The 13,252-nt window shown below is 54.1% G+C and overlaps 1 protein-coding gene across 1 annotated transcript in view; it reads right to left on the reverse strand.

Moving 5' to 3' along the window:
• Positions 1–13,252, reverse strand: part of CLASP1 (cytoplasmic linker associated protein 1) — a 251,238-nt gene that overhangs the window by 15,727 nt on the left and 222,259 nt on the right. Inside the window, exons 34-39 of the mRNA XM_073647506.1 lie at positions 12,691–12,834; positions 9,898–10,004; positions 8,244–8,394; positions 7,911–8,157; positions 7,641–7,831; positions 6,353–6,481 (exon numbers count right to left, since the gene is read on the reverse strand). Coding sequence (XP_073503607.1) covers positions 6,353–6,481; positions 7,641–7,831; positions 7,911–8,157; positions 8,244–8,394; positions 9,898–10,004; positions 12,691–12,834 — 969 coding nt within the window. The remainder of the gene's footprint in view (positions 1–6,352; positions 6,482–7,640; positions 7,832–7,910; positions 8,158–8,243; positions 8,395–9,897; positions 10,005–12,690; positions 12,835–13,252) is intronic.

The raw sequence follows: 13,252 nt of genomic DNA on the forward strand, positions 1-13,252 counted from the left end.
GAAAATCCACAGACCGCGCAGAGAGCCCGCAGATCAGCCACAGACAGCGCAGAGCGCCCGCAAATTAGCCACAGACAGCGCAGAGCGCCCGCAAATTAGCCACAGACAGCGCAGAGCGCCCGCAAATTAGCCACAGACAGCGCAGAGCGCCCGCAGATCAGCCACAGACAGCGCAGAGCGCCCGCAGATCAGCCACAGACAGCGCAGAGCGCCCGCAGATCAGCCACAGACAGCGCAGAGCGCCCGCAGATCAGCCACAGACAGCGCAGAGCGCCCGCAGATCAGCCACAGACAGCGCAGAGCGCCCACAGATCAGCCACAGACAGCGCAGAGCGCCCACAGATCAGCCACAGACAGCGCAGAGCGCCCGCAGATCAGCCACAGACAGCGCAGAGCGCCCGCAGATCAGCCACAGACAGCGCAGAGCGCCCGCAGATCAGCCACAGACAGCGCAGAGCGCCCGCAGATCAGCCACAGACAGCGCAGAGCGCCCGCAGATCAGCCACAGACAGCGCAGAGCGCCCGCAGATCATCCACAGACCGCGCAGAGCGCCCGGAGATCATCCACAGACAGGGCAGAGCGCCCGCAGATCATCCACAGACAGCACAGAGCGCCCGCAGATCATCCACAGACAGCACAGAGCGCCCGCAGATCATCCACAGACCGCGCAGAGCGCCCGCAGATCATCCACAGACAGCACAGAGCGCCCGCAGATCATCCACAGACAGCACAGAGCGACCGCAGATCATCCAGACAGCACAGAGCGCCCGCAGATCAGCCACAGACCGTGCAGAGCGACCGCAGACGCTGCGCAGAGCGACCGCAGATCAGCCACAGACAGCGCAGAGCGCCAGCAGACGCCACGCAGAGCGCCCGCAGATCATCCACAGACAGCACAGAGCGCCCGCAGAGTGCCCGCAAATCATCCACAGACAGCACAGAGCGCCCGCAGATCATCCACAGACAGCACAGAGCGCCCGCAGATCATCCACAGACAGCACAGAGCGCCCGCAGATCATCCACAGACCGTGCAGAGCGACCGCAGACGCTGCGCAGAGCGACCGCAGACGCTGCGCAGAGCGACCGCAGATCAGCCACAGACAGCGCAGAGCGCCTGCAGACGCCACGCAGATCATCCACAGACAGCACAGAGCGCCCGCAGATCAGCCACAGACCGTGCAGAGCGACCGCAGACGCTGCGCAGAGCGACCGCAGATAAGCCACAGACAGCGCAGAGCGCCTGCAGACGTCACGCAGAGCACCCGCTGATCATCCACAGACAGCGCAGAGCGCCTGCAGATCATCCACAGACCGTGCAGAGCGACCGCAGACGCTGCGCAGAGCGACCGCAGATAAGCCACAGACAGCGCAGAGCGCCTTCAGACGCCACGCAGAGCACCCGCTGATCATCCACAGACAGCGCAGAGCGCCCGCAGATCATCCACAGACAGGGCAGAGCGCCCACAGATCATCCACAGACAGCACAGAGCGCCTGCAGATCATCCACAGACCGTGCAGAGCGACCGCAGACAGCGCTCATAGGTACATGGGCGGAAGAAGCAGGACGGATCCGATCAGAGGGAAAGTCAGTGCAGCCATAGAAATGATATATCGTAGATCTACATTATATACATACATATCTACACACACACATATACAGGTGCATCACAGTAAATTAGAATATCAAATTTATTTCAGTTCTTCAATACAAAAAGTGAAACTCCTATATTATATAGAGTCATTACACGCAGAGGGATCTATTATAGAGTCATTACACGCAGAGGGATCTATTATATAGAGTCATTACACGCAGAGGGATCTATTATATAGAGTCATTACACGCAGAGGGATCTATTATATAGAGTCATTACACGCAGAGGGATCTATTATATAGAGTCATTACACACAGAGGGATCTATTATATAGAGTCATTACACACAGAGCGATCTATTATATAGAGTCATTACACACAGAGGGATCTATTATATAGAGTCATTACACACAGAGGGATCTATTATATAGAGTCATTACACACAGAGGGATCTATTATATAGAGTCATTACACACAGGGATTATATAGAGTCATTACACACAGAGGGATCTATTATATAGAGTCATTACACACAGAGGGATCTATTATATAGAGTCATCACACACAGAGGGATCTATTATATAGAGTCATTACACACAGAGGGATCTATTATATAGAGTCATTACACACAGAGGGATCTATTATATAGAGTCATTACACACAGAGGGATCTATTATATAGAGTCATTACACACAGAGGGATCTATTATATAGAGTCATTACACACAGAGCGATCTATTATATAGAGTCATTACACACAGAGCGATCTATTATATAGAGTCATTACACACAGAGGGATCTATTATATAGAGTCATTACACACAGAGCGATCTATTATATAGAGTCATTACACACAGAGGGATCTATTATATAGAGTCATTACACACAGAGGGATCTATTATATAGAGTCATTACACACAGAGGGATCTATTATATAGAGTCATTACACACAGAGGGATCTATTATATAGAGTCATTACACACAGAGGGATCTATTATATAGAGTCATTACACACAGAGCGATTATATAGAGTCATTACACACAGAGCGATCTATTATATAGAGTCATTACACACAGAGGGATCTATTATATAGAGTTATCACACACAGAGGGATCTATTATATAGAGTCATTACACACAGAGCGATCTATTATATAGAGTCATTACACAGAGAGGGATCTATTATATAGAGTCATTACACACAGAGCGATCTATTATATAGAGTCATTACACACAGAGCGATCTATTATATAGAGTCATTACACACAGAGGGATCTATTATATAGAGTCATTACACACAGAGGGATCTATTATATAGTCATTACACACAGAGGGATCTATTATATAGAGTCATTACACACAGAGAGATCTATTATATAGAGTCATTACACACAGAGGGATCTATTATATAGAGTCATTACACACAGAGCGATCTATTATATAGAGTCATTACACACAGAGCGATCTATTATATAGAGTCATTACACACAGAGGGATCTATTATATAGAGTCATTACACACAGAGGGATCTATTATATAGAGTCATTACACACAGAGGGATCTATTATATAGAGTCATTACACACAGTGATCTATTATATAGAGTCATTGCACACAGAGGGATCTATTCTATAGAGTCATTACACACAGAGGGATCTATTATATATAGTCATTACACGCAGAGGGATCTATTATATAGAGTCATTACACACAGAGTGATCTATTATATAGAGTCATTACACACAGAGGGATCTATTATATAGAGTCATTGCACACAGAGGGATCTATTATATAGGGTCATTACACGCAGAGGGATCTATTATATAGAGTCATTGCACACAGAGGGATCTATTATATAGGGTCATTACACACAGAGGGATCTATTATATAGAGTCATTACACACAGAGGGATCTATTATATAGTCATTACACACAGAGAGATCTATTATATAGAGTCATTACACACAGAGGGATCTATTATATAGAGTCATTACACACAGAGGGATCTATTATATAGAGTCATTACACACAGAGGGATCTATTATATGGAGTCATTACACACAGAGGGATCTATTATATAGAGTCATTACACACAGAGCGATCTATTATATAGAGTCATTACACACAGAGCGATCTATTATATAGAGTCATTACACACAGAGCGATCTATTATATAGAGTCATTACACACAGAGGGATCTATTATATAGAGTCATTACACACAGAGGGATCTATTATATAGAGTCATTGCACACAGAGGGATCTATTATATAGGGTCATTACACACAGAGTGATCTATTACATAGAGTCATTACGACTCCTATAATCTATAATATATTGGGTGCAGTCGTTCAATGCAGTTTGTGGGGAATTTGGGAAAGTCATGAAATGTCCTATAAATGTCCGTCCTATTCCTGATCTCAGGGTCTGGACTTTTAGCTGAGATGAATCTGTGCTGCAGTAAATTTATCACTTACACATGAGCCGCGTATGAGGGGGCCGGAGCCGTGTATGAGGGGGCCGGAGCCGTGTATGAGGGGGCCGGAGCCGTGTATGAGGGGGTCGGAGCCGCGTATGAGGGGGCCGGAGCAGTGTATGAGGGGGTCGGAGTCGTGTATGAGGGGGCCGGAGCCGTGTATGAGGGGGCCGGAGACGTGTATGAGGGGGTCGGAGACGTGTATGAGGGGGTCGGAGTCGTGTATGAGGGGGTCGAAGTCGTGTATGAGGGGGTCGGAGTCGTGTATGAGGGGGTCGGAGGTTTGGCTTACCGACTCCACAGCCCTGATATTTTCACTCTATTAAAGGCTTAGATTTCAGATGTAAAGTGATAAAGTAACAACCACGGCCGGGGCAGTGGAGGAGACGAGCGAGCCGCCCACATCCTCGTGTCTGCCCAGCTTCAGCCCAGGATGGCACAGAGTCAGTTTCACTAGGAAAGCAGCCCTGGCGCAGAACCAGATCGTACGAGGAGCGAACGCCAGAACACAATGTCTCCTGGAATCTTATCAGCAAATCTAACAGACCCGCGACTGTTCACCTGCAACGCTCCGTGCACAACCTGCGAGAGCAACCCGAGCCGCGGAGGGACGAGCTGCAGGGTCAGACAGGAATCTGTGGCATAAATCCGTAATAGACGGCACCGAGGCCCCCTAATAATGTAAGGGAGGTGCTGAAGACACCAGGGCCGCTCCGCTCAGTAACATAAGGGGCAGCGCTGCAGACACCGGGGCCGCTCCGCTCAATAATACACAAGGGGCAGCGCTGCAGACACCCGCTCCGCTCAGTAATACAAGGGGCAGCGCTGCAGATATTGGGGCCGCTCCGCTCAGTAATACAAGGGGCAGCGCTGCAGACACCGGGGCCGCTCCGCTCAGTAATACAAGGGGCAGCGCTGCAGACACCAGGGCAGCTCCGCTCAGTAATACAAGGGGCAGCGCTGCAGACACCGGGGCCGCTCCGCTCAGTAACATAAGGGGCAGCGCTGCAGACACCAGGGCCGCTCCGCTCAGTAACATAAGGGGCAGCGCTGCAGACACCAGGGCCGCTCCGGTCAGTAATACAAGGGGCAGCGCTGCAGATATTGGGGCCGCTCCGCTCAGTAATACAAGGGGCAGCGCTGCAGACACCGGGGCCGCTCCGCTCAGTAATACAAGGGGCAGTGCTGCAGACACCAGGGCCGCTCCGCTCAGTAATACAAGGGGCAGCGCTGCAGACACCGGGGCCGCTCCGCTCAGTAACATAAGGGGCAGCGCTGCAGACACCAGGGCCGCTCCGCTCAGTAACATAAGGGGCAGCGCTGCAGACACCAGGGCCGCTCCGGTCAGTAATACAAGGGGCAGCGCTGCAGACACCAGGGCCGCTCCGCTCAGTAACATAAGAGGCAGCGCTGCAGACACCGGGGCCGCTCCGCTCAGTAATACAAGGGGCAGCGCTGCAGACAACGGGGCCGCTCCGCTCAGTAACATAAGGGGCAGCGCTGCAGACACCGGGGCTGCTCCGCTCAGTAACATAAGGGGCAGCGCTGCAGACACCGGGGCCGCTCCGGTCAGTAACATAAGAGGCAGCGCTGCAGACACCAGGGCTGCTCCGCTCAGTAATACAAGGGGCAGCGCTGCAGACACCAGGGCCGCTCCGCTCAGTAACATAAGAGGCAGCGCTGCAGACACCGGGGCTGCTCCGCTCAGTAATACAAGGGGCAGCGCTGCAGACACCGGGGCCGCTCCGGTCAGTAACATAAGGGGCAGCGCTGCAGACACCGGGGCCGCTCCGGTCAGTAATACAAGGGGCAGCGCTGCAGACACCAGGGCCGCTCCGCTCAGTAACATAAGAGGCAGCGCTGCAGACACCGGGGCTGCTCCGCTCAGTAATACAAGGGGCAGCGCTGCAGATATCGGGGCCGTTCCGCTCTTATTTCAACATTTTATCATATAGTTTGTGTTTCAGTTTCTTGTTCGTAATCAAGGTCAAGACCTTTGCTTGCGGTCAGTGAGTGGAAAGGTGTTTAATCCTAGAAGCTGAAAACCTGTTTTTGCCAATCCCAGCTCACAGATGATGAGGTTGTTGCAGTGTGTCAGTGCAGGTAAATGCTGAGAGCCAGGAGTTATTAGAGGTGGGGCGGACGAGGGTCCAGGGGCGGACGAGGGTCCAGGGGCGGACGAGGGTCTAGGGGCGGCGTTCAGCCTCCGGAGAAGAACAATAGAGGTTTTCATTCATTTGCAGCCGACATTGAAAAAAGGAGAGGAAGCGAAATCCAAGAAGTTTACCTCCTTGTGAGAATCCTTGTGCGCCTCCAGCGTCTTCATGATCGTCAGCTCCGCGTAGTTTTTAAACCTCGCTGGTTGGTTTCTCAGGATTTCCCGGAGAACTCTCAAAGCCAACGCCCGAATCGCGTGCTGAAAAAAAAGAAAGAATTCTAAGGCTGAGTTCACACGATGCGTATTTAATGCGTTTCCACGGCGTTTTTGCAGGTGCGTAAACGCCGTGGAAATGCATGAAAAACGCATGGTAGAAGGGCAGCAATGTTCCCCAATTGAAATCGGCATGTGCTGTGCCCATGATGCGGATTTTTCCGCAGCGTAAACGCTGCGCTCAAAAATCCGCAGCATGTCAATTAATTTTGCGTAAACGCGGAGTTTTCGCCGCCACTGACTTGCATTAGAACGCGCCAATTCTGCAAGACTGCATCTGTACTTGCGTTATTGGTGCGTTCTAATGTGCGGATGGTACCCGGGTGTGGAGGACAGGAGAGTCTCCTCCACACCCAGGTACCATTAAAAAAAGCTGTAAAACAAGAATAAAATAAAAAATATATATATACTTACCATCTGTCGGTCCGCGCAGCGCTCCTGCTTGGTTCCCGGCACTTGCAGTGAGTTGAAGGACCTGCGCTGACGTCAGAGTCATGTGACGGGTCACGTGACGCTGACGTCGGCAGGTCTTTCAATTCAAAGTTGCCGGCAGCCGGGAGAACGGAGTGTAAAGCAGGACAGCGCGGGCCATCAGAGGTAAGTATATACACTCTCTCGGGTCACACTATATAAATCCATGCTGTTTGCATGGATTTATATAGTGTGACCTAGTTGTCAAGCACTTTCCAAGTGATGCTAAAATCGCCTGGAAAGCGCTTGTCAATCTGCATGCGGAAACGCATGTGAATCCGCATGTGGATCCGCATGTATTCTGCAGGAAAAACGCATGCACAATCTGCATGCGTTTTTTCTGCCAGGGAGATGCAGAAATTTTCTGCTTCATTTCTGCATCGTGTGCACATACCCTTAGAAGAGGAAGAAGCAGCGGCGCCTGACGCCAACCAGCGGAAAGTCAAAACTATCACAGCACGTGAGCAGACTTCAAGACCGCTGCTTCCCATCAGTGAATGGAAACATTCATTGTCCTGGCCTAGTGCTGATCACACAGGCCCGTAATCCTTCCATTCAGTGACAGGAAGGTAAAACAGTGATTAGAAAGTTGCAGAACTTTTCAATTGCGCCATTATGTGGTCGGTTAGACGTCCACGTCATTCTCGCTTCGCTAGTAATTCCCGGTTCTTACGTCTTTGTCTCCCAGGGTCTCCAGGAGGAGGAGGAGGATGGTTTTGAAATGCTCTTCCCAGACCCCGAGGTTGTCCTCGCGTGTGATCTTCAGCAGCTCGCACAGCGCTCCTTTCCGCTCCTCCACTCGCTCATTGTGATTGGACAGCTCCTTCAATAGGTCGGCGACCAGGTCTGAGTGGTCAATTGGAACTGCGGGGACAGATGGGAACATATCAGTGAGCGAATACGAGAAACAGCGGAGAATCGGCGGACAAGGGAGGCCACAAACCATCGCGCAGCTGGTCCATGTCGTCATCGAACACGGCTTCCTTCAGGGCGGTCTTGTCGTAGCTGTTGATGGAGTCGGAGTAAGGATAGGGGCTGTACTCCCGGCCACGCGGCCCAGTAAACGCTCGCGGCGGCTGCGTGTTCAGCAATGACGTCTTGTTATCAAGCGCCATCCGACCGCCTTCCACCATGTCTGAGCCACCACGGTGGTCACCTACAGGAGAGGCCATGCCAGCTTCTCGGGAGACCTGGGAGGATGGGAAACACCTGGATCAGGGTAATGCTCTCTGTCTATAAACACATCACAGTCAGCTCGTTTACACCGAGATCCTACCAGATCCCCGTCCTTCCTCGGATCCCTCTTCACCGGCTCATTAAGATCTTCTTGGCTGCGGAAGCTGAATTTCTCTATGGCTTCAGTGACTCCGCGGAGGGAGCTGTAGATTTCATCAGAATTCAGGTTTTCGGTGTCGTAATCAAGCAAACTGCAAAGACGAAAAAGCAGGAGCATTAGTGGAGGCGCAGACACATCTCACGGTATATCGCCAGGAAACCAGGCCGAATAAAGGGCTCAGACCCATAACTTCCAGCTGCGGGTGAGCGGGCGGCACAGGAACGGCACTCATCAATAGCCTCAATTGGTAGAAACAGCAGTGACCGATGATACCAAGCAGTGACTCTGCTCCCGCTGATATGGCAGCCGCCATACTGAGCATGCACAGTAAAGATGGCAGGCGTCACATGGCTGAGATAGCGGATACGGGGAGCACCCCGCTGTGCTGCGGGCACCGGACGATGCACTCAACACATCGAGGAACGAACTGCCCCATTATTACCCCAAAGACCCTGAACTCCAGCGGACAGGACCCAAGAACATAACACAAGGGCAGGAACATGGCAGCACAAGCTGCAGAGAGGCACGGCAATGCCAGCGCGCCCGCAGGATGGACCCCGGACATTTATATCACTGCATCTGATGGTGCTGGTCCGGGGCACCGCTCACATCTACAGGAGGACACCCCACCCCACTGTAGACTGTGAGGCCGTGATAGAAATGCAGCTGCACTCTGTGCTCCCCGTATAAAAGGTCAGCGTGCGAATAATGCCGCCGCGTGCAAGGAAACGTGGAGCCGCCGCGTGCAAGGAAACGTGGAGCCGCCGCGTGCAAGGAAACGTGGAGCCGCCGCGTGCAAGGAAACGTGGAGCCGCCGCGTGCAAGGAAACGTGGAGCCGCCGCGTGCAAGGAAACGTGGAGCTGCCGCGTGCAAGGAAACGTGGAGCCGCCGCGTGCAAGGAAACGTGGAGCCGCCGCGTGCAAGGAAACGTGGAGCCGGAGATGCCAGTGGTGCCACACGTGAGCACTGGTGATGGAGGGTGAAGTTTCAGCAGCACTGAGTATGGAGGTAGGAATTCCCCGGAATCGGTTACATGATGACACTGCGCAGGCCGCAGAGCGGCGGCGTTACCTCGAAGAGTGCGGGGGCCTGAAAGACTTGCGAAACGGCACAGGGGGGAGGGATGGAGGAGGGAGAGGCTTCGAGGGTCCATCAGTACTCCAACCCCACAGCCGGCTGCAGCGTGAGGATCAAGGGGAGGACGATGGGAAGAAAGGAGGAGAGAAAGGGTGGAAAGATGCTACAGGGTCATGCATCATGGCAACACCACATATCGGTCAGATTCACAAGACCCCAAAGATCTACGCAGGGAGAGCAGCCATCTCTACTGCAGCCACCGGTCATATAGGAAAAGTGACGCCCTCTCCCTATTCCAGACATGAAGGGAACAGTATATACAGAGTTAATGGTCAGAAGTGCGTGTCCACCAGAAAACAGAGCAGAGTGGAGCGCCCCCTCCTGATCATTACTGCAACCCACCATAAAGAGCATCCCCCGGGCAGCAGAGCAGCGATGACCCCACAACTATCAACATCCCCCAAAACCTCAGACGGTGAAAAACTGATCTCAAACACAAGGAGGGAGCGTCGTTACCTCGGGGAGAGACCACCGTGAGAACAATTCGTCGGAGATGTTAATGGACTTGACCGGCTGCTTGAATGTCGAGAGGGGGTCCGGCCCATGGTGTTGCTCGGGGAGCCCTAAATACAGAAGCAGAATATTACAGTGCACCAGTGTGAACAAAGCTTTACAAATCCCAGAAAAATTGATCAATCATCCTGGTGGTCTCATCAGGTAATCCCCTCATTAGGTAGACCCACCAACGGCAGCGACCCACCAAGGGAAGGGCACAAGGAGACATACTGCAGGGGAGGCGCCATATATACCGCAGGGGGGACGCGAGGCGCCATATATACGGGCAGGGGGGACGCGAGGCACCATATATACGGGCAGGGGGGACGCGAGGCACCATATATACCGGCAGGGGAGACGTGAGGCACCATATATACGGGCAGGGGAGACGCGAAGCGCCATATATACCGCAGGGGGGACGCGAGGCGCCATATATACGGGCAGGGGGGACGCGAGGCGCCATATATACAGGCAGGGGGGACGCGAGGCGCCATATATACGGGCAGGAGGGACGCGAGGCGCCATATATACGGGCAGGGGGGACGCGAGGCGCCATATATACGGGCAGGGGGACGCGAGGCGCCATATATACGGGCAGGGGGGACGTGAGGCGCCATATATACGGGCAGGGGAGACGTGAGACGCCATATATATGGGCAGGGGGAACATGAAGTGCCATATATATGGGCAGGGGGAACATGAAGTGCCATATATATGGGCAGGGGGGACGCGAGGTGCCATATATATGGGCAGGGGGACGCGAGGCGCCATATATATGGGCAGGGGGACGCGAGGCGCCATATATATGGGCAGGAGGGACACGAGGCGCCATATATACGGGCAGGAGGGACTCGAGGCGCCATATATACGGGCAGGAGGGACGTGAAGCGCCATATATACCGCAGGAGAAACGTGAGGCGCCATATATAAGGGCGGGGGAGACGTGAGGCGCCATATATACGGGCACGGGGGACGTGAGGCGCCATATATACGGGCACGGGGGACGTGAGGCGCCATATATACGGGCAGGGGGGACGTGAGGCGCCATATATACGGGCAGGGGGGACGTGAGGCGCCATATATACGGGCAGGGGGGACGCGAGGCGCCATATATACGGGCAGGGGGGACGTGAGGCGCAATATATACCACAGGGGGGACGCGAGGCGCCATATATACGGGCAGGGGAGACGCGAAGCGCCATATATACCGCAGGGGGGACGCGAGGCGCCATATATACGGGCAGGGGTGACGTGAGGCGCCATATATACGGGCAGGGGGGACGTGAGGCGCAATATATACCGCAGGGGGGACGCGAGGCGCCATATATACGGGCAGGGGAGACGCGAAGCGCCATATATACCGCAGGGGGGACGCGAGGCGCCATATATACGGGCAGGGGGGACGCGATGCGCCATATATACGGGCATGGGTCACGTGAAGCGCCATATATACCGCAGGGGAGACGTGAGGCACCATATGTACGGGCAGGGGAGACGTGAGACGCCATATATACGGGCAGGGGGGACGCGAGGCGCCATATATATATGGGCAGGGGGGACGCGAGGCGCCATATATATATGGGCAGGGGGGACGCGAGGCGCCATATATATGGGCAGGGGGGACGCGAGGCGCCATATATATATGGGCAGGGGGGACGCGAGGCGCCATATATATATGGGCAGGGGGGACGCGAGGCGCCATATATATATGGGCAGGGGGGACGCGAGGCGCCATATATATATGGGCAGGGGGACGCGAGGCGCCATATATATATGGGCAGGGGGGACGCGAGGCGCCATATATATATGGGCAGGGGGGACGCGAGGCGCCATATATATGGGCAGGGGGACGCGAGGCGCCATATATATGGGCAGGGGGGACGCGAGGCGCCATATATATGGGCAGGGGGACGCGAGGCGCCATATATATGGGCAGGGGGGACGCGAGGCGCCATATATATGGGCAGGGGGGACGCGAGGCGCCATATATATGGGCAGGGGGGACGCGAGGCGCCATATATATGGGCAGGGGGGACGCGAGGCGCCATATATATGGGCAGGGGGGACGCGAGGCGCCATATATATGGGCAGGGGAGACGCGAGGCGCCATATATATGGGCAGGGGGGACGCGAGGCGCCATATATATGGGCAGGGGGACGCGAGGCGCCATATATATGGGCAGGGGGGACGCGAGGCGCCATATATATATGGGCAGGGGGACGCGAGGCGCCATATATATGGGCAGGGGGACGCGAGGCGCCATATATATGGGCAGGGGGGACGCGAGGCGCCCTATATATGGGCAGGGGGGACGCGAGGCGCCATATATATGGGCAGGGGGGACGCGAGGCGCCATATATATGGGCAGGGGGGACGCAAGGCGCCCTATATACGGGCAGGAGGGACACGAGGCGCCATATATACGGGCAGGAGGACTCGAGGCGCCATATATACGGGCAGGAGGGACGTGAAGCGCCATATATACCGCAGGAGAGACGTGAGGCGCCATATATAAGGGCGGGGGAGACGTGAGGCGCCATATATACGGGCAGGGGAGACGTGAGGCGCCATATATACAGGCAGGGGAGACATAAGGTGCCATATATACGTGCAGGGGAGACGTGAGACGCCATATATACGGGCATGGGGGACGTGAAGCGCCATATATATGGGCAGGGGGGACGTGAGGCGCCATATATACCGCAGGGGAGACGTGAGGCGCCATATATACCGCAGGGGGGGGCGTATATTACCATGCTGCTGTTGCTGGAGTTCTTCAGATGGTTGTGCAGTAGTTTTGTTGCGCCGTCCTGGAATGTTTTCGGCAGAGCGCCCAGTAACATGGTGAACTCCGGGGTGTTCAGCTCAAACAGAGAGATCAGGACGATCTGCGCCGCCTGAAATGAGAAAAAACACAAAGAAGCAAAGATCAGCCGGAGCCTCCGAGACACAGGCGACAGATCCACACCGCATGCTCTGCTGCGACTGCACTACTGGCAGGAAGTGGAGCATACGGGGGAAGCAGTACGGTGGAGCGCAGCGAGCCGCCGATCTGTGCGCATTCACATTCATGTATCAGAACGGAGCCACAGTTCTGGCGTCAATTCATTTCACTGCCTAATGCACCTGAAATACCAAGTCATTGCCCAGCACACGAGCCGCATCAGACAAATCCAGGGAAGAACGGAATGATAAATGTGAATAGAGACTGATGACATCGTGTGATACCCGCACACACCTGCAGCCGCCACCACGTCCTCGTCCCAGTGATACCCGCACACACCTGCAGCCGCCACCACGTCCTCGTCCCAGTGA

The sequence above is a fragment of the Phyllobates terribilis genome, unplaced genomic scaffold (assembly GCF_046119375.1).
Source record: "Phyllobates terribilis strain yellow unplaced genomic scaffold, ASM4611937v1 Scaffold_9__5_contigs__length_417890890, whole genome shotgun sequence".
Classification (NCBI taxonomy): Eukaryota; Metazoa; Chordata; class Amphibia; order Anura; family Dendrobatidae; genus Phyllobates; species Phyllobates terribilis.